The 27,141-nt window shown below is 37.1% G+C and overlaps 1 protein-coding gene across 6 annotated transcripts in view; it reads left to right on the forward strand.

Annotated features, from left to right (window-relative positions):
- CAPN3 (calpain 3) overlaps nucleotides 1–27,141 on the forward strand; it is a 72,613-nt gene that overhangs the window by 17,545 nt on the left and 27,927 nt on the right. For 2 of the 6 annotated variants that reach the window (XM_074235179.1, XM_074235180.1), the window contains exons 2-6: nucleotides 16,740–16,809; nucleotides 20,594–20,712; nucleotides 23,807–23,940; nucleotides 24,866–25,034; nucleotides 26,460–26,600. In XM_074235179.1, coding sequence (XP_074091280.1) covers nucleotides 16,740–16,809; nucleotides 20,594–20,712; nucleotides 23,807–23,940; nucleotides 24,866–25,034; nucleotides 26,460–26,600 — 633 coding nt within the window. Of the gene's footprint in view, nucleotides 1–7,834; nucleotides 8,893–16,739; nucleotides 16,810–20,593; nucleotides 20,713–23,806; nucleotides 23,941–24,865; nucleotides 25,035–26,459; nucleotides 26,601–27,141 lie in introns of those variants that run through there. The other 4 variants (XM_074235181.1, XM_074235182.1, XM_074235183.1 and 1 more) reach the window with 3 other exon arrangements.

A 27,141-nucleotide genomic window follows, 5' to 3' on the forward strand; every position in this document is an offset into this window, starting at 1 on the left:
TAACCAATTTATAGCTGACTTTTTTTCCCAGAAATAGTCAGACTGGAGTCCAGAGACAGCTGCAGAGATATCTTAGCTAAAGACCATCTTTGAGACCTCTAGACCAGATAAGAATCAATATCTTTTCTATCCTTGTTGCAAAATGTATGTGCTACAGTCCATCCTGTTGTTAATAATAACTATTTAACTCTCCAAATTGATTTGTGTTAAAAGTAAAGCAGAAGTAAAATATCTACTAGTTTTAGGTATATTGAAAACTTAGTTTATTTGCCCAATACAGAAACCAAAGCTTAGGGTTTGATATGATTACTTGGGATTTATATAGATGTAGACATGTAGAGATATATAGATACATAATATATATTCATATATAGACACACACAACATATATGTAAAATAAAAGTAGTTTTATATATCTGTGCATTTGTATGTATGTATATAATTTTAAATACCTTTGAGATTCTAAGACTGTGCTGCTCCTTACCTTCAATATCAGAAGCTTAACTAAAAATTCATGAACAGAGATGTCTCATATTTTCTCTCTTTCCCTCCAAACCTCTTCTCTTCTTAATTTCCCTTTTTCTCTTGAGAGTACTTCCCTCCTTCCAGTCATTCAGGTTTATAACTTTGCTGTCTTCTTTAACCCCTCCCCTTCCCTTCATTCTTCCAGGTAGTTTAATGTCTCATTACCCTTCACATAAAGAAAAGGAAGAATGGAAGAACAGAGCCATGCCATTCTTGATCTTTTTACCTCATCTCTCTTTTTCCTAGCCTTAATCACTGAAAGTCAAACAGAGACTTGGGAAAGACTAGCTTTAAAAGGCTAAGGTCTTCCACTGCATCCAGGGCCAAATCTAGCCATGGACCCAGATGACTCTGGAGGAGAAATTGAGACTGAAGACTTTGAACAGTCTTCCTTTACTGAAACCCAGTTTATTTGCATGTCATGTTCTGACCACTGATGTCATGGTCCTCTTTGAGAAGAAGAACAAAAAATAATAATAAAAAAAACCCTCACAGTAATTATTGCAATAGTCTACTACTTTCTCTCTCTCTTCTCCAATCCATCCTCCTCCACACAGCAGCCGAATTTATATTCCTAAAACACACATCTGACCATATTAAACTCCTATTATCTCTAGGATCAATGCAAACTCTTGTGCCAGTCACCCAATCCCTAAAATTTTGAACTACATGGACTGAGCTTTTTTTTTTTTAAGGTTTTTGCAAGGCAAATGGGGCTAAGTGGCTTACCCAAGGCCACACAGCCAGGTAATTATTAAGTGTCTGAGGCCGAATTTGAGCTCAGGTCTTCCTGACTCCAGGGCCGGTGTCTCTATCCGCTGTGCCACCTAGCTGCCCCATAGACTGAGCTTTGAATGAGGAAGTAAAAAAAGAAAACAAAACCTAGATCCCAATATTAATAATTGATTATGAATAATTATTTCTCTCAATTCCTTGAGGGAAAGGATTATCTTTTGTCTCTTTCTGTATCCCCAACTTAGGACTGCCTGTAGGTTTTGTATATAGCAGACAGTAGGTTTTAATAAAGGTTCATTGAATTGAGTTTTGTAATTGTTTACTGACTTACTAAAGTAAACCACAGACAAGCAAGTCTTTGACTTGAGCATCTTTACTGCTGCAGAACCCCACCTTAAAATCACTGCAGCATTTCATGATCCATATTTGTGAGATCTTAGGCAAGATGAGCTATCATTCCCTAAGCTTTAGATTGTCTGAATTTTTAAAACCTCTTCCATCTCTAACCCCTGTGACTCTGATTCTGTGAGAAAATGAAGAAACACCATGAACTTTGCACCACAGAGTACACATAATATGTAACGTGCTATGCAACATCCACTTTGTGATTAGCATATTTGGTCTCCAGCTAAACAATGCAAAGATGAAGATAATAGGATCATAGATTTATAATATGAAAGAGTCTCAGAGACCATTTAGCCCCAAAATTTCATTTTACAGATGATGAAATTGCGAGGTTCATGGAAATAAAATGACTTCCTTTAGGTCACTGACTTCCTAATTAAGCCTGATTCTTTGGAAAGACAGATTAATCTGTGAGAAGAGACAGTGAACCTCCAAGCAGGACATACTTTTCTCTTTGGCCAGGGTCAGATCTTATACTTCCCTTACAGGCATTGATTGACTTTCTGCTGATTTGGAGGTTTTTGTTTTCAGAATTGAGGAACCTGGAATTGACTTTACTGTTGGGGCAGGACCAACTATTGGCACATGCTTCTGAGTGTTAATTATAGGAGCAAGGGGGCTGGCAGGAAGTAGCTGTTGGTAAACAATTTTCTGAGGTCAGAAGCTGAAGAATGAATTCTATTTATTCTCATGTTCATGTGTTCAACTACAAAGTATTGTGTCCCAGGGAAATGAGTGGTCAACCTTCTGATCTCTCTGTTTCCCTGCTAAATATTGTAAATGTGGTAAATATTCAACAGGCTTCATGACACACAACTTGACTGGACAGAGGAGCAAGATGAATTACATTTCTGAAACCAGACATCAGAATAACCTAGCAAAAGATCTTCTGTTCTCGTTGATTGTAAATTAATCTATTTGTATCTTTCTTTTCTTTCCTTTTTGTTGAATGATTTTGGTTTTCTTTTGTAAAATAGTATAATCATTTTCCTATGCATTACACTTCCATTGGATCCTCCATTGTAACAAAGAAAAATCAGTCAAGCAAAACCAAATGTCAGTGCAGGTTAAGATGGTGGAGTAAAGGAAAGGTCTCCTGCAAGCAAGCACTCCCCCAAACCACTCCAAATACTGTTAAATAACGATTCTCACCAAATTCTAGAGAACTCGCAAAAAAGACCAAGTGAAACTATTTTCTAGTCCAAGACAACTTAGAAGATCCACGGGAAGGGTCAATTATACTGTAATTGGGAAGGGTCTATTACACAGGGTTAGAAAAGACCCACAGCACAGCATGGGTCACTCCAGAATAAACCAGTTATTCAGAGACAGAGTGCAGGGTGCCCAGGTCCCTGGGGGGTACAGTGATGGTGATTTCCACATCTCTCAGCTTAGGAATGCCATGAACAATTGGGAAGTGTAGCAGGAAAACTCTGCTACACCAGAGTGATAGCAAAGCCCAGTCTAGCACAGACCTCAGCACAAACCCAACCCCAGAGGACCTGGAGCAGGTCTAGGGAGCCACTGGGCAGGAAATTACCTACTTCCTCCAGCTTCCAGAGTGCTCAACCCATGATGGTAAGGGGGTTGGCAGAGATTGCAGAGGTTTCTTTACTATCAACCCCTGAGGCAGGACTCAGTCACTTTGCCCCTACTCAGATCCAGATCCCAGTCTGAGACCCAGTCTCAGGTATAGGAGTAGAAGCATAGCAAAGCTTAATGTCAGAAGGTAGCAGAGACCCTCCTCATGGTTCCAGGTCAGAAAGGAAAGCTTGAGGTCATCCACAGACCAAAGTACAGACCCAGAAAGCAGTCATAGCCTCTCATAAGACCTTGTAAGAATTGAGAATTAGCAGATCCCTGAAAATAGCTGCAAAAACCCTCAAAAGCTTGGAACAGTATGTCCTCTCCCCTGGAAACAAAGTCCCACCTTAACAAAAATTACAATCATTTCATAAGCTGGGGAAATGAACAACCAACAGAAGAAAAAATTCAACCATAGACAATTACTTTGATTCTATGGAGTATCAAAAATATATGCTCAGAAGATAAAGTCAAAGCTTCTGCATCCAAAGCCTCCAAGAATAAGATGAATTTGTCTCAGGCTATGGCAGAAATCAAAAACAATTCTGAAAATCAAGTAAGAGAAGAAAAGAAAAATTGGGAAGAGAAATGAGATTGATTCAGAGAAAATAGTGAAAACTGAGTCAGCATCTTGGTGAAAAGAGATAAAAAAACTGAAGGAAAAACATCTTAAAAACAAGTTTTGAAATAAAATAAAATAAAAAACCAGTTTTGATCAAATAGAAAAAGCAGTCCAACAGGCCAATGAGGAGAAGGCTGCTTTCAAAAGCAGAACTGACCAGGTAGAAAAGAAGATACAAAAGTTCTCTGAAGAAAATAATTCTTTAAATGTAGAATGGAGCTAAGGGAAGCTGATGATTTTGTAAAAAATCAAATGCTTCCTGAAACCATTATGTTGGTACATCTTCAATACAGTCTTCACACAACACATTTGTATATAAGCCTAGCAGAACAATATTGCATGTCAGCATCATAGTGGTACCATTACAAATTCAGTAAGTTTCAATATCTTAAAACTGACCTGTATTATCTCCATCTAGAAGAATCTTAGAACTTACAACACAACCAAGAATGTATTATAGTTGTTCATTGTTCTTTTTTATTATAACAGTTTGTCTTTACTTAGAATTATGATGCTAGACCAGAGTCATCTTTATGCCCCTATAGTTAAGACCAACCATATGTCTTAAGTCATACCAAAGCCACAATCTTATGGGTCACTATAGAATCCTATAGTTTTATGCTGCAGCAATTTCTGAAGTAGTTTTTGCAATAATAAAGTATGGTCATATTGAAGACCTGCTTCTTTCTTGCACACTCATATAGATAATGATTCATCAATGAACATTTATTAAGTACCTATTATGTACAGCATACATAATGTAATAGAGTTGCAAGGATATTTTTTAATGCACCCTTAGTCATCTAAAAAGATTTTTAAAATTTCAGTTGATCTGATAAATTATCAATTTATTTCCACAAAATAAATTCAGTAAATATTTATTAAGCTTCTACTATTTGCTAAACCCAAGGTTAGGTGCTATAGAAGGAAGTGATAAAACCTAGGCTCTGCTTGCATGGAGTTTACAATCTAGAGAGGAGTTATTATTCATAAATAAATATCAAAAATAAATAACTATAATACAAAGTAGAACATAAGAGAAAAACAAATGGAGATACAAATATGAAAAATAATTTCTAAGGTAGGGCAGAATTAGAGGAAATTTCATTGAAAAGTATTTTATTTGTGTCTTGAAGTATAGGTGACATTTCAACAAGCAAAAATCAGAGGTCAAGACTTTCTGGGAATGATAAAACTTTTGGGCAAAGGCAAAAGCAGTGGGGAAAATGCAAAACATGTATCTGACTAGAGCCTAGAACTCAGTGGTGCAGTGAATAAAGTGAGAGGTTTGAAGTCAAGAAAACTTGAGTTCAAAGTCTCAAGAAGATATTTACTAGCTGTGTGACCTTGAGCAAGTCTCTTAAGTGCAACCTCAATTCTCCATCCATTAAATGATGTACCTTACACAATTGTAAGGAACAAATGAAAAATATATGTAAAATGTTTTGCAAATCTTAAAATACTATACAAATAATTGCTATTCTTTTATTAAATTGCTTTCTGGGGGCGGCTAGGTGACGTAGTGGATAAAGCACTGGCCTTGGATTCAGGAGTACCTGGGTTCAAATCCTGTCTCAGACACTTAATAATTACCTAGCTGTGTGGCCTTGGGCAAGCCACTTAACCCCATTGCCTTGCAAAAAAAAAATTGCTTTCTGTCAGAGGGAGAAGGGAGGGGAGGAAGGGACAGAGAGAGGAAGAAAATTTTAAAATTCAAAACCTTGCAAAAAAATGATTGGTGAAAACTACCATTGGGGTGGCTAGGTGGCACAGTAGATAGAGCACCAGCCCTGGAGTCAGGAGTACCTGAGTTCAAATTTGGCCTCAGACACTTAATAATTACCTAACTGTGGCCTTGGGCAAGCCACTTAATCCCATTTGTCTTGCAAAAAAACTTTAAAAAACCTACTATTGCATGTAATTGGAAAAATATAAAATATTTAATAATATTAGCTATTATTCATAGTCATGGTGATATGAGATAAGCCATGAAAAGGTATATTGAATGCCAGGTTAAGCACAATAAGAAAGGATTTTGAGCAGAGAGGTAAAATGAAGCCTCACCTTTTTATCTACTAGAATAGTGGTGTCAAACTCAAATAGAAAGTGAGAAGGGTAATAATTTGATGTAAGGACCCCATGGACTACATATAGAAAATTTCAAAATGTAATGTTAACCTCATTTTATTGTATTTTAATATATTTTGTTAAATATTTTCCAATTGTCTTTTAATGCGGTTTGAATTTTGATGCCTCTACCCTAGAAGGATCTTCATACCAATTTTCTGAAACAATTTTGAAAAGAAAATTACTGTGATTTTTCAAGACCTGAGACCCTAGAGGTTTTGGGAAAGGAGAAAACTAAGGTGGAGAAGAAGGCATGGTTTTGGATCATCACTAAAGACTACTGTAAATGACCAGTTGGGCACCTCAGTTCTGTGAACTCAAGCTAAAATTTAATGAAGTAGTTTAGGGGTTTTTTTGGTTGTTGTTGTTGTTTTATTTATATTCAACAGGGGAGACAAAGTAGAGTAATGAAATAAACTTCAGTCTTGGAGACAGAAGATATAAGTTTGAAACCCAAGTCCATCATGGTATAGTGGAAAGAATAATAGATCTGAAAATGACCCTGGGTTCAGAGTTTGAAGTCAAGAAAACCTGAATTCAAAGTCTCAAGAAGATATTTCCTAGTTGTGTGACCATGAGCAAGTCTCTTGAGCACAACCTCAATTCTCCACCCATTAAATGATGTACCTTACACAATTGTAAGGAACAAATGAAAAATATATGTAAAATGCTTTGCAAATCTTAAAATACTACACAAATAATTGCTATTCTTTAATTAGATTTCTTTCCATCAGAGGGAGAAGGAAGGGGAGGAAGGGACAGAGAGAGAGGAAGAAAAATTTACTATTTATTTAACCTTGGACAAGTCATCAAACTTCTCTGGGTCTCATTTTCTTCATCTATAAAATCAGGAATTTAAAATAGAAGGCCTCTAAGGGTTCTTCCTGCTCTAAATTCATGGTCCTTTTTCTTCTTAATTATGTAGCTTTGAGCAAGTCACTTAACCTCAGGTACAAAAATCTATAAAATGGGAATAGCCATAAGTACTGGTTTATCCTTCATAGGCTTGTATTAGGAAAATGTTTATAAGCTCTAAGCTGTTATATAAGCACAAATTAATATATATAAATATGATAAATATTTCTATATAGTTTTTTGTAATACAATTTATAAAATAACATATAATCAATAATTATATCATACACATATAAATATGTACATAATGTGAATATATAAAATATATTGATATATAGCATATTAAAATGTTATATTGATTGTAATATATTAATATATTATATTAACACAATATATATTATACAATAATATATTAATATAATATGTTAACAGGATATATAGTTATATCTTAAATATGATATAGTAATATGAAATAACATTAATATACTGAATGAGCTATATTGAATATAATATATTGATGTGGTATTATATTAATATAATGTATTAACACAATATATAATTATATATTAAATATAAAATATTTATAGTGGGAGCATATTAGCAAAATTTTTAATATATTTCTCATATATGTATAAATGCATGTTATAATATACATTATAATATATAATCAACAATTATATTATACCTAATGTTTATTATGTTAATGTTGATTGACACAAATATGTTGCTATTTGATATATTAATATAATATTGATATCTAATATTACTATAACATATACTGATATAATATATCAGTATATGTATATATAATATGTGTTATATAATATAATATCAATTCAGTAATTTATATATAATTATGAAGGAATATATATATATATATATATATACAAATATACATATCTGTATATTATACATTATCCTAACCCCTAAACCTATATCTATATTTATATCTATCTATATCTTTATCTAGATCTAGATCCCTCCTTTTCTTCTGGACATGCAGTTTGCTTAACTTTGCAGAGGAAATCTTTTTCAAGTCCAGAGAAGACACATTCACAACTGGAACATACTGTTTACAATTCTCTGGGCCCCTTTGACAGATTAATGAGATAATCAATACAAATGTCAGGTTGATTTGGAGGTGAAACTAGGAAGGGGAGAAATGAAGGCTTCATTAGCCATGGACAATGGCTTGGGGAACAGCTTCCTATGCATTCACTGACTTGTATAGAATTAGCTATAGTGTATTTAGCATGATGCATGCTATAGCCCATTCACAGTCAGTTTGAAAAACATGAATACCTTTGCTGAGACAGGATAAGTTACTTAGAGATTTGATTTACTTTTTTTTTTATTTTAAAGAAAAAAAATCTCAGTAAAAATAAAAAACCTGAGACAGAGAATCTGTAAAAGCTATGAAGAAATGTCAGCCTGGGTTAATAAGAATCCTCTACAAAAATCTTGAAAGCCTCCATCTTTTTGTGACTCTATCTAGGATTGCATTCTTACAATGACCCTCACTCTGCCTCACACACAGATAGTTGTGTCCACTGACTCTGCCTGCTATAGGGACCTCAGGGTCAAAAACTGCTGACTCAAAAGGCTTGCCTTTCTCTGGGGACTGTGGCCATTCACATGCATTCTGAGTTTGTTACCAGTGGAGGTCATCTATAGGCTCAAGCCCATTGATAGGGGGATTAGGCTTGGGGCGGGCTGTGGGCCAAGGGGGCAGAGAGGTACCTCAGTTAAAGAGCCAGTTCCCCCCTCACCAATCTCTAGCAGATACGGCCATGCCCTATCTCCCACCAGGCTTCTTCTGTGACCGGGTGATCCGAGAAAGGGACAGGAAGAATGGAGAGGGGACTCTTGCTCAGCCCTTGAAATTCGAGGGACAGGATTTTGGTGCCCTCAAGAAGTGGTGTCTGGCTCAGAAGAGACTTTTTGAGGATAATGTATTCCCAGCAGGTGTTCAGGCCCTGGGTTTCCAAGAACTAAGGCAGAAATCTAAGATGAAGAATATTACATGGAAGAGGCCAAAGGTAGGAAAGGAAAAAGGGGGCATCTACAGGTAGGAATACCAGGTAAATAGGAATTTTGTGAAGTCACCAGAAGTTTAGATAGACACAAGTCTTTTCCTATGGGTTTATAAGCCATTCTCAGAGGTCTCTCAGTTGCTGGTAAAACTAGGGGGTAATTAGGGCTGTTATGAGAGCAGTGGATTGAATTCTAGAACAGGAATCAAAAGCTAGTGTCTCAGACTAGCTGTGTGACCTTGGGCAGGTCACTTAAGCTTTGACTGCTCGGTTTCCTCATCTTTTAAAAGGAAATTCTAATAGCTACTACCTCCCAGGATTGTAGTAAGGATAAAAATGAGAATATTTTAAAGCACTTTGCAAATCTTAAAGTGCCCTATAAATGCTAGGTATTCCTTCAAATGGAAATAAACCTTTCAGTCCGTAATTGAAAATAAGACTGAAAAAATGCAACACTAACTCAAACTCAAGCCAATCCACTCCCTATGGGCAGAGATCAAATCTTGTTCTCCTCTGAAGCTCTCTCCAAAAGAATATGGGGCCTTCTAATTGAGTGAATGAATGATTGTTATCTTGAGGATAGATTTTAACAAGAAAATAGCAGAAAGGCACAGAGGCACTAGCCATGAGCATGATGAGTTGTACCACAGAAAAAGAGCAAGGGGTGAAGATGGGAGGGCTAAGGAGGCAAAATGTAAAATGAGCCTGAGTTAGAGGGAATGACTGGTAATATCAAAACTGCCGCTTAGCTATGTATGTGACTGTGGGAAAATTCTTTTAATTCCATAAAATGAAATTCTGTAAAATGAAAGGACTGACCAAGATGATATCTAGGACGTTCTCTAATACCAATATCTTTGCTTTTATGAGGGGCCACAGACTCCATTTCTTTCACAGTTTTGTCTGGAGAGAATTCTGAATACTGCAATTCAGTTTTAACAGAAAAATATAGAAATTGACCAACACAGGTAGTTCTGCTATTGACTCTGTTTGAAGACACATGAGTGATAGTTCTTCAATCCTGAGTCTCTTTCCCTTGAGGTCTCATTGAAGGTCAGAGATGCCCTACACAATTCTAAAAGCAACATGGCTAACCACAAAAATTGGGTTATCTTGGAGGGGCCATATAGTATGTTAGATAGTACACTAAACTTAGTGTAAGGATATTCCTGGGTGCAAATCTAACCCCAGACATGTAATTGTGTAACCTTGGACAAGTCACTTAATATCCTTGGCCTCAGTTGACTTCATCTTTAAATGATGGGGTTCAATGCAAGGTCTGATAAACTCCCTTCCAGGTCTAAACCTAGAATCACTGCAGGGGTGTCTGTGTCCACATCCAAAGTAGCCAATGTGATACCAAGGTCCCCATATATAAATATAGATATATATATATATATATATATATATATATATATATATATGTATATATATTCTTTCTGGTGGGATTTAAATTCTGAATGTTTTTATTGTTTCTTCTTTATCGTGATTTCTGCTTTAATGATAATATAGGCAGATTATAATAGCTTTGATGAACTATGTTTTCTTTCATTGGCTCACATTGTTAGGGTAACATTTGATAATATTTTGCATTGACAGAATGTTAATTGATGCATTTTACAAATATATACCAGTATGATCAGTTTGTTTGAATTAATCAATCAGATCTCTTAGAGAACCAGGCAATTAAGTAACACAAACAAATTTTTTTCATTGTGTAGATAAGAACTGAGCAATAATCGGCACAGAGATGAAAGGACTTTTTCTCAGAGCACCAATGTAATGAAGGATTGGAGACTCTTCCTCCCACAAGGCATCCATTTTTTCCTATATGGCACAGTTCTTCCCCAGAAGCATGCTTCCTAATCAGTAGGGTGTGTCTGTTTCCAATAGTCACTGCTACTCCCCACATCATATTGCTTTGCACTATGCTGTGGAGTAGCCACCAACTTCAGAATCTGTCTCCCATGACACTTCTCTGAGATCACCTTTCCTTTCAAGTCCTATTGAAGGTAAAGGACCAAACTACTTTCCTGGCACAATTGTGCCTCAACCACTCCATTCATTGTTTTTTGCCCCAGTGAAAAAAATGTCCAGTCCTGGCTCCATTTAAATGATTGAATGTTTTTCTTTTTTTTTAAACAGTAATTTAAATGTAAAACTAATTAAATTTCAGTCATGTAAACACAGATGGAGTCTTCAAATGACAAACAAGTTATTTATTATATAGATTCCACTATCATAATGAATTAATACTAAAAAAGCATAGATACCTCAGACTGGGTTATTGTTTGTCCTTCATTCTACAATGAAAGTAGGAAAGTATTGTCCTGATTTGCAAGAGAATTGGATTTAAGTAAGAAAGGGCTGTACACAGTCAACAACCACATTCTCTGAAGTATTCTGGGGCAGATGGCAAGATTATATCAGGAAAACTGGAAATAAGAGGTAGCTAGGTGGTACAGTGGATAAAGCACCAGCCCTGGAATCAGGAGTACCTGAGTTCAAATCTGACCTCAGACACTTAATGATTACCTAGCTGTGTGGCCTTGGGCAAGCAAGCCACTTAACCCATTGCCTTGCAAAAAAACAAACAAACAAACAAACCTAAAGTAAAACTGGAAATGGCCCCAGATGCAGTGAAAAACCTTGGTAAGATAAAAGTCTTTCCCAGGTCTCAATTTATTTGATGCAGTACCCATTCAATTATTAAGCTAGATAAGAAATGAGGCAAAGAATGGTCTCCTTTTGGGTACCTTCAATTTCATCATCCTTGTTTTCTGGGAAGGTATTCTACAGTTAGACATAGCTCTTTAGTAAATAATAATCATCATGGAAGAGAGAATGTTAGAAATAGCAAGCATGTTAGAGATAATCTAGTCCAAGTCCTCATCTAACAAGTGAAGAAACTCACTATCATCATTATTACCAACAAAAAAAAACTGTTAAATACTTAACTGTGGGGAGCAGGCACAGTCAGATATAAATACAAATACTAGATTTTAGTAAATCCTAGATTTAGGAAAGGAGCTTACAAAAAATTCAAAGAAATGTTGAAAGGGATCTCATAGCCAGAGACTCAAAGGCAAAGATTGAGATAAAATAGAAAATTTGTGAACCTCTTTCAGAATATAAGCCTCATCAGTAAAGATACATGCAGAAGAGATGATTTTTCCTAAAACACTGACATCTATGTATCTCTCCATTCATCCTTCCATCCTACCTACCTAAATATCCATCTTTCTAAATCTATTCATCCATCCTATCATCTATTCACCTAATTATCTTTCTAGTTACCAATCTAACCATCTAAAAATTCATCTATTGATAGAAAATATAATATATACAGTAAGATCAATCTCCATTCTATTTATTTATTTTTAATTTTAGAAAGGTTTTATTTATTTTCATTCAATTTATTTATTACAGTTATTGCACATCTGCTGGAAGTACTGGTTGATGAACAATAAGAAACATTGGAGAAAGAAGGAAAAAAGAGTATGATGAAGGGTATAGTTAACTTTACTTAACCTAAGCTCTTGCAAGAATCAATCGGGGCAGCTAGGTGGCACGGTGGATAGAGCACCAGACCTGGAGTCAGGAGTACCTGAGTTCACATCCGGCCTCAGACACTTAATAATTACCTAGCTGTGTGGCCTTGAGCAAGCCACTTAACCCCATTTGCCTTGAAAAAACTTAAAAAAAATAATCAATCAATCAGCTAACATTCAATAAGTAACTATTGTGATAGGATCGGGGGCAGAGCCAAGATGGCGACAAGAGCGGATCGTGTCTTAGGCGCTCTCTCATAAAACTTCTAAACTAAGGACTCTAAGTAAGTTTTCAAGAGACAGAACCCACAGAGGGATCCAGTGAGGCAGTTCTCCTACTCAAGGTAACCTGGAAAAGAGCAGAAAGGCTCTGCTCCCTGAGGTTGGAGGGATGGCCTGCCAGAGCGAAAGAACTTCAGCCTCCCGAAAGCAGCCCCAGGGTGCAGGGGAATCTTCTGACCTACGCCCTGGGGAGCAACTAGCACAAATTGTGGGAACAGAAGGGGACCTCTGCCAGAGCAAGCACGTGAAGCCCAGCCCTCAGGGCACACAGTGAACAACATGGCCAAGGCAGTCCAGATCCAGGAAACAGAAGCAGGTGGAGCCGGTAAGAAGGAGCCCCCAGGGCATGAGCCCATTGAACCTAGGCAGGGGAGTGAAGAGAGAGACTGTAGAGCTCTGCCCCTGGGACAGGACTCTGGGGCTCTGACCACATTCAGATCCTGATCACAGTCTAGGCCCCCCCCCCATAGAACAGCAAGGCCCCCCATCTCAGCCCAGTGGTCATTCACAGACTAGGAGGGAGGACAGAACCTCACACACTGAGACCCTTGTGGAAGTGTCCCAAAAGCTCAGGAAGCACCCCCAAAATGGGCTTAGGCTGGGAAAATGAGCAAGCAGAGAAACAAAAGGAAGACTATTGAAAAATATTTTGCAAATGAGCCCAAGAAGGATCAAAACACTCAGTCTGAAGATGAGGAAGCACAAGCTCCTGCATCTAAAGACTCCAAGAAAAACAGAAATTGGGCTCAGGCTATGACAGAGCTCAAAAAAAGACTTTGAAAATCAAATGGGGGAGTTAGAAGAAAAACTGGGAAAAGAAATGAGAGAGATGCAGGAAAAACATGAAAATGAAGTCAGCAGCCTAGTCAAGTAAATTCAAAAAATGCTGAAGAAAATAGCATGCTAAAAACCAGCTTAGGTCAAATGGATTAAAACAGTTCAAAAAATTATTGAGGAGAAAAATGCTTTAAAAAGCAGAATTGGCCAGATGGGAAAAGAGATAAGAAAGCTCTCAGAGGAAAACAAATCCTTCAGACAAAGAATAGAATTCAGGGAGATTGAGGAATTTATGAGAAATCAGGACTCAATACTTCAAAACCAAAAGAATGAAAAATTAGAAAAAAATGTGAAACATCTCATGAAAAAAACAACTGATATGGAAAACAGATTTAGGAAAGATAATTTAAAAATTATTGGAATACCTGAAAGTCATGATCAGGAAAAGAGCCTTGACATCATTTTCAAAGAATTACTACAAGAAAAATTGCCCTGATATCCTAGAAGCAGAGGGCAAAATAGAAATGGAGAGAATCCACCGACCACCCCCCACCGAGAAAGGGATCCCAAAAAACCAACCCCTAGGAATATTATAACCAAGTTCCAGAACTCCCAAGTCAAAGAGAAAATATTACAAGCAGCCCAAAGGACTCAATTCAAATACCATGGAGCTACAATCAGGATCTCACAGGACTTAGCAGCAACTACTTTAAAAGCTCGTAGGACTTGGAATATGATATACTGGAAGGCAAAAGAGCTTAAAATGCAACTGAGAATCAACTACCCAGCAAAACTGAATGTCCTCTTCCAGGGAAAAAGATGGACTTTCAATGAACCAGGGGAATTTCAAATGTTCCTGTTGGAATGGCCAGAACTGAACAGAAGGTTTGATCTTCAGATACAGGACTCAGGTGAAGCATGGAGATTGGAGGAGAAGGGGAAATAGGAGAGACTTAATGATGATGAACTGCATGTATTCCTGTATAGAAAAATGACACTGATAATACTCATATGAACTTTCTCAATTAACAGAGCAGGTAGAAGGAGCTTTTATAGATGAAGCACAGGAGAAAGCTGAATTTGAAGATAAAATATGGTGTAAAAATGGAGTCAATAGAAAAAAAGGGAAATGTAATGGGAGAAAGAAAAAGGAGAGGGGGGAATAGGCCAAGATATTTCATATAGTAAGTTTTTTCTTTATTACAATGAGCTATTACAATGATATGGAAGGGGGGGAAGGCAAGGGAGAATGAGGGAATCTTTGCTCTCATCAGAGGTGGCTAGGAGAGGAAACAGCATATATACTCAATGGGGTATAAACATTTGGAGTAAGAAGGAGAGAAGGAGGGGACAGGGGGAAGGGGTGGGGATGTGAATGATGGAGGAGAGGATGGACCATGGGGTGAGAGTGGTCAGATATAACACATTTTCTTTTTTACTTCTTGCAAGGGGCTGGGATTGGATGGCCTGTCCAGGACCATAGGGCCAGGTGGATGCTGGGCCTAAGGGATGGTATGGGGGCTCAGGGCCTCTTGGCCCCCAGAGCCAGGGATCTGTCTGCTGCACCATTCAGCTACCCTACAGCAGAGTACATGGTAGTGGAGAAATACGAAAGGAGGGAGTTGTGATCAGCAATGTCAATGGTGGAAAAATATGGAAGTAACTTTTGTGATGGACTTATCATAAAGAATGTGATCCACCCACGACAGAGTTGGTAGTGTTGGAACACAGACTGAAGCACATTTCATATTATTATTATTATTATTATTATTATTATTATTATTATTATTGTTATTGTTATTATTTTGAGGGGAGGTGCAGGGCAAATGGGGCTGGGTGGCCTGCCTGGGGCCGCATAGCAGGGTGATCATTGGGTGTCTGAGGTCGGATTTGGACCCAGGTGCTCCTGGCTCAAGGGCCAGTGCTCTGTCTGCCACCCAGCCACCCTTACTATCATTACTATTTTATTTTATTTTAGGTCTTTTTTCTCTTTTTTTTGGTTTATGCAGGGCAATGGGGTTGGGGTGGCTTGCATGTCACACAGCTGGGTAACTGTTGGGTGTACAGGGCCAGATATGGGCTTGGGCTCTTCTGGCTCCAGAGCTGGTACTCCATCTACTGCGCCACCTGGCCATACCTACAATTATTACTATTATTTTTTTATTTTAATTTTAATTTTTTTTCCTTTCCCCTTTACTTATCGCTCAAGTGTATATTTTTGGGGGGGGAGGGGGTATTTTGTTTGCTCTTAAATAAGAACATTTTATTAATGTATTAAAAAAACATTGCACAAAATGAGAATAAATATTAAATTAAAAAAATAAGTAACTATTGTATGCCAAGTGGGGTAACTAGGTGGTGAATGGAGCATAGGGCCTGGAGTCAGGAGGATTTGAGTTTGAATCCAACCTCAGATACTTGACTCTATCTTTGAGACCTTGGGCAAGTCATTTAACCCTGAATGCCTCTCATCCAGGGCCATCTCTGGTCATCCTGATCCATATCAGGCCATTGGACCTGATGGCTCTGAAGAAGTCTCTCCATCAAATCCAATTGACTTGCATGTCATGGCACCAACTCCTTGATGTCATGGTCTTCTTCAAGAAGGAAGAACAAATATCTTCATCATCATTGTAATATTGTGCTAGGTTCTGGGAATACAAAGACAAAAATGAAACAGTTCCTAACCTCAAGGAGTTTACATTTTATCTAGAGGGACAAATTGCACGTAATAATAACTATCATTTATATAGCTCTTTAAAACTTGTAAAGCACCTTATGTGGTATCTCATTTGATCCATATCCATATATATATATATATATGAATATATGTAAAAGAAAATCAAGGTTATAAAGGCAAAGAGAATTTATAAGCAACTGGAGAAAGAGGTAAAGAAAAACTCCATGGAGAAGAAAATACTTGAGTTGAGTTCTGAAGAAAATTAGGGATTCTAAGAAACCACAGTGTGGAGGGATTAAATTCTAGAGATATGGGACATCCAGGACAAAGGCTGGGAGGTTATAGTGATATGTTTGAGGAACAGAAAGACAGCTAGTATGACTGAATCAAAGAATATGTTAAAAGGAATAAAGTATATTGAGGTAGGAAAGGTAAGTTGGAACCTGATTATGCAATTTGATTTTAGAGGGAATAGGGAAATACATTGATGTAACCACATCCCCCAAATTTGAGTGGTAACAAGTTGCTTCTCACTGATTTGTGTCTTTTTCCTCTCCTCACAGGAAATCTGCGAGAATCCTAGATTTATCATTGGTGGAGCCAACAGAACTGACATCTGCCAAGGAGATTTAGGTGGGAAATTTCCCAGGGCTCTCTTATGTTGAGGCTGAGAGGACCAGGCAACTCCAGGAGAGAATGATAGACTTTTATTTGAGTGATATTTACCCGGGTCACACAACCAGGAAATGTCTAAGGCTGAGATTTGAACTCAGGTCCTATTAACTCCAGGGCTGGTGCTCTATCCATTGAACCACCTATTTGCCCTAAAAGATTATCTTTTAACGCTTTTTTATCCAGTTTTAGAGACAGGTTCTTCTCATGTCAGTGATTTTCACATTCTTTCACCTACAGATACAAATTTTTCTTCTCTTTACTTTCTATTTTTTTATTTATGAGCATGTTGCTTTGTACCACAGGAAAATAAACTAGTTTGGAATAGACTAGGTCTGTGATTTCATTGTCAAAGAGAAACTCCCTCTACAAATGTAGACCAGCATCTTCTTCGGGGCTTAGAGAGGTGCCTGACACACTGAAAGGCCAAGTGATTGGTCCCATGTCCCTCAGCCACTATGTATCACAGATGGGATTTGACCTCAGCATTGCCTGTCTATCCTGTATACCACACTGCCTCTCAAAATAACAGTAAGAACTGATTATTACATAGCCCTTTAAGGTTTATAAAACACCGTGTATACATTATTTCAAGGTAGGACACCTGAGACTCCTGACACTCTATTCACTATGTCACAAAGTATACCTGCGGCTAGGTGGCATAGTGGGGCGGATAGGTGGCCCTGGAGTCAGGAGTACCTGGGTTCAAATCTGATCTCAGACACTTAATAATTACCTAGCTGTATGGCCTTGGGCAAGCCACTTAACCCCCATTTGCCTTGCAAAAACCTAAAAAAAAAAAAAAGTTTACCTCACTGTACAATGACAGACATATTCCCAAAATAGAATTAAAAATTTGATTAAAACTAAGTTTTTCTCATATTTTAAATCATGCTTTAAATACTGTAGAAGGGTTCTTTTTTTAAATAAAAGCAAGATTTTATTTATTTTGAATTTTACAATTTTCCCCTAATCTTGCTTCCCTCCCGCCACCCCCCACAGAAGGCAGTCTGTTAGTCTTTACATTGTTTCCATGGTATACATTGATCTAAGTTGAATGTGATGACAGAGAAATCATATCCTTAAATAAGAAAAGTAAAGTATAAGAGATAGCAAAATTACCAAATAGATAACTTTTTTTTTTTAAATTAAAGGTAATAGTCTTTGGTCTTTGTTCAAACTCCACAATTCTTTCTCTGGATACAGATGGTATTCTCCATCGCAGATAGCCCAAAACTTGCCTGATTGTTGCACTGATGGAATGAGCAATCCACTAAGGTTGATCATCACCCCCATGTTAATGTTAGGGTGCACAATGTTCTTCTGCTTCTCCTCAATTCGCTCAGCATCAGTTCATGCAAATCAGAAGGGTTCTTTCTTTAAAAGAATCCAATAGGGTAGTTTTTGCAAATGAAGAATCATTTTAAAATGTGCAGAAAAAAAGAATCAGATTTGGAGATACAGAATATGGTTTCAAAACTCACTTCTGATATTTACTACCTTTGTGACCTTGAGTAAATCAATTAATCTCTTTTGTCCTGTTTTCTCTTCTGTAAAATAAAAGGATTGTATTAAATGATTTATAAGGATCCTCCCAGTTGGAAATCTTTGATCCTAGGTTTTAATAATAGATGCAAGGACGGCTAAGTGGTGCAGTGGATAGAGCACCAGCCCTGGAGTCAGGAGTCCCTGAGTTCAAATCCGGCCTCAGACACTTAATTACCTAGTTGTGTGGCCTTGGGCAAGCCACTTAACCCCATTGCCTTGCAAAAACCTAAAAAAAAAAAAAATAATAATAGATGCAAGGTGCAGTTACCCATACTAGCATCTCAGTCAAACTACTCAATGAATTGAGGTATTTCTCTGATTCTGTGTTTTTCAAATTGTTGTTCTGCTCAGCTAGACTTATTCTTCCATAGCAAATGCATTATTCATCACTTCCAGCTTCAAATTTAGATGATGCAGTATTGAAATTTGTGTCTCCTTTCAAATTTATTCTTCTCTGAAACAAACTCATCTGCAATAATGAATAATCAAATTTTCATTTTCTAACTATAATCTGATAATTTATATTTATCCAAAAATTATATGACAATTATATATTTTTTTTAGATTTTTCAAGGTAATGGGGTTAAGTGGTTTGCCCAAGGCCACACGGCTAGGTAACTATTAAATGTCTGAGGTCGGATTTGAACCCAGGGACTCCTGACTCCAGGGCTGGTGCTCTATTCACTGCGCCACCTAGCAGCCCCTGACAATTATATTTCTTTATAATACTCATTTATTTCTATTCCATACATATTTTTGTTCTTTTCCTTATTTTTATTTTATTTTTTCCAATTACATATAAAGATAGTTTTCAGAATTCATTTTTTTGTAAGATTTTGAGTTCCACATTTTTCTTCCTCCTTCTCCTTGACAGCAGGCAATGTGATAAAAAGTTATAAATGTAGAACCATCAGCACATATTTTTCAAAAGGATATAATCTAATTTAATATAATTTCCACTCTTTGCCTATGGCAGTGTAATAGAAAAATCTCTGGGCTTGTGGTTAGAAAATTTGAGTCTGAGTCCCAGTTATCCTATTACCTTCAATATGACTTTGATAGTAATAATAATAATAACAATAATAGGTTCTTAACACTATCTTTACACAAAATATAGATGACATTAATGAGCTTACATTTATATTGCACCTTATACTTTATGAATCTACCCATATTCATTATCTTGAAATAAATCTCTGGAATAGATTAAAAAATAATTTATCCTTATTTATCAACTAAGAAAACAGTAATTCAGAGAAGTGGTGGCCAGTGCAGAGTAGCTGAGAGTTGAAACCAGGACTTTTATTTCCATTTATACTATTCTTTCTATTCTAATCTTGTCTCTGATTATCCTCTTGCTCATGAAAAGATTTGAAAGGAGTAGATTGTCAAGAGATCAATATTCAGTGAAATTGGTGAGGGTACAGAGTGCAGCCTAATTTGAGGATTATGACAGAAGAAATTATGAGGATAAGCCAAAAAAATTAAGAGTATTTGATCTTAGGAAGAAAGACAAAGAAGGCAATAGACAGGAGAATAGTAAATTGTCCCAGGTCAGTTTCTAGCTGAAATCCTTTTTAAAAGATGATTAAAAGAATTAGAGCTATAATAACTAGAAGAATAAGAACAATAACAATAGTAATTATTAAGCTCATTATTAATAGTCTGTCACATTTACATAGTGCTTTGCACTTTACAAAGAACTTTCCTTACCAACAACCCTATGAGGCTAGTAGTATTTATAGACACACTACAAATAGAAAAACTAAGGCTTCAGACATTTACTAGCTGTGGTTATGGGCAAGTTACTTAACCACTGCCAGCCTCAGTTTCTCCATCAGCAAAATAGAGGTAATAATACAGCTGACCTCTCAAGGTTGTTGTGAGGATCAAATGTGATAATAATAATTATCAATTATAATAATAATTATTATCAATAATTAGGCACTTAGCATAATGCCACCATTATAGTATTATATTAGCTATCATCATCAAGGGGGTAATAATAATAATAATAAAAGTGACATCTAGAACTTTTTGTGTACCAGATTGTGCTAAGTTCTTCTAATAGCATCTATAGCACAGGGTTATTTTGAGGAGCAAGTGAAATTATACCTGTAAACACTTTACAAACCTTAAAACCACATAAAAATGTGTTAGTATTATTATTACCCACAGTGCTTTTCCTTTTCTCCAGGAGACTGCTGGTTTCTGGCTGCCATTGCCTGTCTGACCTTAAATGAGCGACTACTTTTCCGAGTTATCCCCCATGATCAGACTTTCACTGAAAACTATGCTGGAATTTTCCATTTCCAGGTGAGACACAGACCTTCAAGGAGGGTGTAAATGTAATGGTGAGGTATAAAGAGCACTGAATTTGAAGTCAGAGAACCTAGGTTCACATCTCTGCTTGGTTGCTTACCACCAATATGGAAATCTAGTTAACCTCTCTGGATCACAGTGACCTTGTCTCTTTTTGCTTGAATTTGTATTCCCAATGTTTAACACATTATCTATCTGTCTATCTCTATCTATCTATCTATCTATCTATCTATCTATCTATCTATCTATCTATCTATCTGTCTATATCTATCTATCTATCTATCTGTCTGTCTATCTCTGTCTATCTATCTATCTATCTATCTATCTATCTATCTATCTATCTATCTATCCATCTAGCTACCTACCTAGCTATCTTTCTAACCATCCATCCACCCAACTACCTTTTTATCTATCAACCTACATATCTACATCTCTCTCTCTATCCATCCATCCATCTACTTATCTGCCTACTATTTATCTACATACCTACTTTTTTTACTTATCACCTCTCTATTCATCCATCCACCCATTCATCATCTACCTGTCAACCTATTTATCCACTCATCCATCTACCTACATACCTAGCTAGCTCTCTCTCTATCCACACCATCTACCTAGTTATCTATCTGGCTGTCATCTACATACCTGTCTACTTACCTAACTTATCTATTCATCCATTCATTAATCTACCTATCCATTCATCTACTTATCTGCTGACTGTCTACCTATCAATCCATTCATCTACTTGTCTACCTACCTATTAATTTATCCATCTGCTTCTCCTCTATCTACATACCTATCTATTCCATCCATCTTTTTGTACATTCATTCATCTACCTATCTAGCTATCTCTCTGTTCATTACCCACCTACCTATCTGCCTATCATATTAAATATGTTTAATCTACCTATCACTTATCCATTTATACATCTAACATTTAACCATCCATCCATCTACCTGTCCATTATATATCTAAAATAAGGGGATAGAGAGTTGCACTAGCATTCCTTGTCCTGCTTTGCCACAAGAGGAAGAGGAAATCTAGATATGGGTAAACCCTGTCTATTGGTGGGAGAAGGAGGGTAGAGAGAGGAAGAAAGTGGGAGAACAGCTGTCCATCTCTCTGCCCAAGCTATAGCTCTGTTTAATGTTGGAAAATTTAGCTTCACCATGTGCTCCAGATGAAGCAGGAAGAAGACATCCTGTGCAATGGCAGGTCAGTCTATTTTAGCCTCTCCAGCTGCTGAAACTGCTGAAACTTGCAGCCCTTCCCAAATATCTTCCAAAACCCCAGTACAGATTCCACAGAATCTGTGGGGGCTACATGGATACAATGGCCCCCAGGGCAGGGCCTGCAGCTGTCTTCACACTTCACATTACAAAGTTCACAACCTACTTAAAAGCCTTTTGCTGGGCTTTGTTGCCAAGCATAATATGCTTTATAATGCATGAATATGAAATATGAATAAATAAATCACTCTGTTGGTCCATTAAGTTACAGTTATTCTTGAACATTTTTGAGAAGTATCCATATCTCCCCAAGATGTGTTAGATAAATCAAGACAATTGTGGGCAGAAACCCATAGAGAATTATAGATTCATCATAGGTCAAGAACTGGAAGGAATCTCAGAGATCATCTAGTGTAATGACACCCTTATTTTATAGCTGTAATTCACTTAAAGGGGTGTGTGTGATAGTATACATTTAACAACTAGCTCCCTAGGGAGAAAAAAAGTGTATAAAATAAGCTTCTACTTTTTTTTTTATAAGGCAATGGGGCTAAATGTTTTGCCCAAGACCACACAGCTAGGTAATTATTAAGTGTCTGAGGTCAGATTTGAACTCAGGTACTCCTGACTCCAGGGCCGGTGCTCTATCCACTGTCCCCCTAGCGGCCCCAAAGCTTTTACTTTTAATCTGGATCATTAACATTTTCCCCATTACTTTCCTCAATTTGGACAATTAACAAAATGATATATTAAGCCCTGGCTTGCAGTATTTTCTGATTTCTGAAATGCAAATACTCATATTGAAAATGTAATAATCAAGAGTTTGTTCAAGCTGATTCTAGAACACTCCTAGATTTGTCCTTTCTCTTATTCCATTGACTTCAATAGCATTTGCTGTCTGTACCAATCATATGTCATAATATACAGTGCTTGCTTAATATTCTAGTTATGAGTATACCTGGTGTATCTTCACCTAGATTAAAATCTTCTGAGTGAAGACTATCTCTTAAGTTTATTTGTATTTCCAACATGCCCACCAAGTTTCTTTGTACATGATTGACATGAAATAAATCTTTTGTTAGATAAATGAATGAATGAACTGCAGATAGACATATGAAAGAATTCTGGATAGTGCCTCATGATGTAAAATGCTTGTGTTATTGGTGTCTCATACTTTAAGCTTTGTTCAGTCGTGTCCAACTCTGTGACCCCATAGACATACCAATGGGGTTGTTTTGGTAAGGGTGCTGGAATGGTTTGCCATTTCCTTCTCCAGTGAATTAAGGCAAATAGCATTAAGTGACTTGCCCAGGGTCACACAGCTAGTAATTAGGCCAGAATTGAACTCAGATTGTTCTGACTCTAGACCCAGTGCTCTATCCACTGAGTCATCTAGATGCCTGATGTAAAACAAGGGGAAAAAAGGAAGGAAAAAAACAATAAAGCTGAGTCTGCTAAATAATCATATTCAGAAATAATTCAGGACTATCACATTGGGGACCTTGCTCATCAAGGCTTATGTGAATATCTCCGACTGTCATGCATGGAATAGTCTCTCTCCCCTGACTACTCTGACTACTGATCTCCTTGGTTGCCTTTCAGTCCTAGCTAAAACCTTATATTCTAGAGGAAACCTTCCTTAACCTCTCTTCAAGCCAGGGCCTTTCCCCCTTTTAATTATTTCCCATTTATTGTAAATAGCTTATTTTGTTTATGTTTGTCAGCATGTTGTCTCCCTCTGCTCCTTGAGGGAGCTCCTTTTGTCTTTTTGTATCCCAAGCACTTACCACATGGGGGCACTTAGTAAATGTTTATGGATTGATTATTGATTAGTTGACTGATTGATGTTTTCCTTCAGTTCTGGCGCTATGGAGACTGGGTAGATGTGGTTATTGATGATTGCCTTCCAACCTATAACAACCAGTTGGTCTTCACCAAATCCAACCATCGCAATGAGTTTTGGAGTGCTCTTCTGGAGAAGGCCTATGCAAAGTAAGATGATGGATGCTCTTGAATTCCCAAGACTGAAGGAAGAAATGGGTTGTAGAAACTGTCTCAGATTTCCTAACATAGGACTTTGTTACTTTGTTTGTACATATATATATATATATATGTGTGTGTGTGTGTGTGTGTGTGTGTGTGTGTGCATGTATGTATATATGTGTTTGTATGAGAGAGACAAGACAGAGAAAGAGAGAGAGAGAGGAAGGAAGGGAGGGATAGAGGGAGACAGAGTAAAAGAGAGAGGGGAGGCAGACAGAGTAAAGTAAGAGAGAGGGAGAAACATAGAGAAGAGAAGGGGGAGAGAAAGAGAAGCAGGGAAGGGAGAGAGAGAGAGAGAGAGAGAGAGAATGCAAATATAAAACCAGTTCAAAGAGGGCCATCTCATAAATGAAGTCAAACCTCAAAGAAATGAGGAAAAAATATACTTCCCTCTATCTAAGCATAGGCAGAGAACTATGGATATGAAACACTGCATAATTGATCAGACTTGGTTGAAGTGTTAATTTTGCTAAACTTTTTTTTTCTTAAAGTATTTCTTTCATTTTATTTTTTCAACTCTCTGGATAGGGAGGGTAGAAGAATATATTTAGAAATGAAAGTGTTTTAAAAACAAAAGCTATCAAAAACTTAACAAAAAATTCAATAAAAATAATAAAAAAGTAAAGCCCATTCAGGCTACAAACAGCTCTAAAAATTCTCTAATAAAGACTTTACCTATTTACCCTGTGGATTCCCAAAGAACTTCAATTTTCTTCTGCAATGTCCCAGATATAAACCAATGAGAACTCTTTCTGGAACTCAGAAGCCAGAGGCCCACCTAGCTTTAATTAAGAACCAAAACTCTGATACTTCAGGTGAATCACATTGCCCTAGAGCTCTGTAATTTAAAATTTTTCATCATATTTTCCCCAAGGCTCCATGGTTCTTATGAAGCCCTGAAAGGGGGTAACACCACAGAAGCTATGGAGGACTTCACTGGAGGAGTGACAGAATTCTTTGAGATCAAGGATGCTCCCAGAGACATGTACAAGATCATGAAGAAAGCTATTGAGAGGGGTTCCCTCATGGGATGCTCCATTGATGTGAGTCCAGGGGTGTCTAGGTGGGCAAAGTTTCATCCATGCTCATTGGTAAACAGATAACCACACGGTACCTTCCTTCATGATAGATTGTCAATTCAGAAACCATTTAACAAGGGAAGCAGGAACTATCCTTATTCTTTGGAGAGGTAGTGGTTTCCTTATGATAGGCTCATTCTATTTGTAGGTTAAAATCTGGGCAGGTTCACTCCTAACCTTGAATCTGAGCAGGCTTCAGATCAGATAATTTAGAATTCTCTAGATCTGTGTCTTTCATTCACTGTTTTCTACAATACCTACCTGCAGTGTGGATAAAATTAACCTCTTAATGGGAAGCTCTCATGGTCTCATGACCATAGGCCTGTATCTCCAGGCGGAAAAAAACTTCCTTGTCTTTATTTTTAGATTTTTTTATTATTGTACCTCATATTTTATACCCAATCTACTTCTCAATTACCAACTAGTTCTCAGGGGTAGAAATAGAAGGGTCAATGAGAAAGCAGAATATTACTTTGTCTAAAGACTTTAATCTTTTTATGTATTATGAATCCTTTGGCAGTTTGAGGAAGCTTATGGTCTTCCTCTCAGAATACTGAAATAGTTATCAAAATAAGAAAAAACTATGGCTTCATTATATATCTAATAAATCTAATAACTTCAATAATTTCAAAGTAATGGTGAGAATAAGTTATATTTAAAGATATATGCAATAACTATAATATGATATGAAAATTATCTGTGATTTCTGATGGTGAAAAAAGGTCACTGGTACTGTTAAATCTATTATGGTATACTGTCTACATTCAATTGAAGGAAATGTCAAATTTCAGTCAGAGTTTAGTGAAAATAATATTTTTCCATTTAAATTCCTAGACCCCCTGAAATCAAACTCTTTGGGAGTCCATGGACCCAAGTTAAGAACACCTGGTCTAGAGGGAAGACAGTGACATCTTTCTACATGTAGTATGCTCAAGTCTTACTGGTTTCATCTCCCCTTCTCTTTGGAACAAAGGAATAGATTTTAATTCCAGTCCCTTCCATAGCTCCTAAATATGTCCCTCTTATTACTCTTCATAGTCATCCTCCTTCTCTGGGTCAAGCATACTCCCCTTCTCTCTGAGATTCCCTTAAATGGGTACAATTCAAATCTCATACCCTGAGTTTGGTGAAACCAGCAAATACAAAATACTCCATCCCATACTAGGAGAAAACAGGATTTTTCTCTTTACATTTTCTTCCTTTGTTGCTTTATTTTCATCTTTTTTTCTTTTTCACTCATAGAACTTTTAGTTTCCTCTTTTTCCTTGGCTAAGTTTGGCTCTGTCCTTAATGAATTTCTTCTTTCCTTTCTACCCTCTTTCCTTCCCTCTCTCCCTTCTCTCTCCTATCTTCTTTCCCTGTCCTATCTCCCTCCTTTCCCTGTCTTAGGATGGTACAAATATGACCTATGGGACTTCTCCTGGTTGTAGCATGGGAGAGCTGATTGCTAGGATGGTGAAGAATTTGGATCACTCTCACCTGAGGGATTCAGATCTAGATCCAAGAGGCACAGATGACAGGCCAGCCCGGGTTTGTATGCCTGAGATGATGACTAATCCCTTCTTCCTTGATAATATTGACTGATTCTCATGTCTACATGATCCCTCTTGGTATCAACTCCTTGCCTTGACTTTCTGTAGTGCTAAGCATACAGACAACTGCCTTGAGGCTTTAACAGACTTAAACAGAAATTCCTCAGTCTGGGAATCAGGAGATCTGGGTTTTAATCCTAGCTACCAATAACTAACAAGCTATTTGTGTGATTTTGGGAAAATCACTTCCTGTCTTTGGATCTGGGGAAGGCGGGGGGAGAAAAACTTCCAGATCACTAGTTTGAGACTTTATTGTAGTGCTTCACCCTACTTAAACCTAAATCTATACCAAGTTATATAGACCATTCTATTCTCAATTATCTACCAGTGCTCAGGAGTGGGACAAATAGTCAGAAAGTAGGAACATCAGTGAAAAGGCAAAATATTACTCTAGAACAAGGGTGCCATGGATCTTATTATCAATTTGATTATCAATTTGATAAATCCTATGACTCCCCTTTTCAAAATAACATCTTTAA

This window comes from Macrotis lagotis, chromosome 4, assembly GCF_037893015.1.
Source record: "Macrotis lagotis isolate mMagLag1 chromosome 4, bilby.v1.9.chrom.fasta, whole genome shotgun sequence".
In the NCBI taxonomy this organism is placed as follows: Eukaryota; Metazoa; Chordata; class Mammalia; order Peramelemorphia; family Peramelidae; genus Macrotis; species Macrotis lagotis.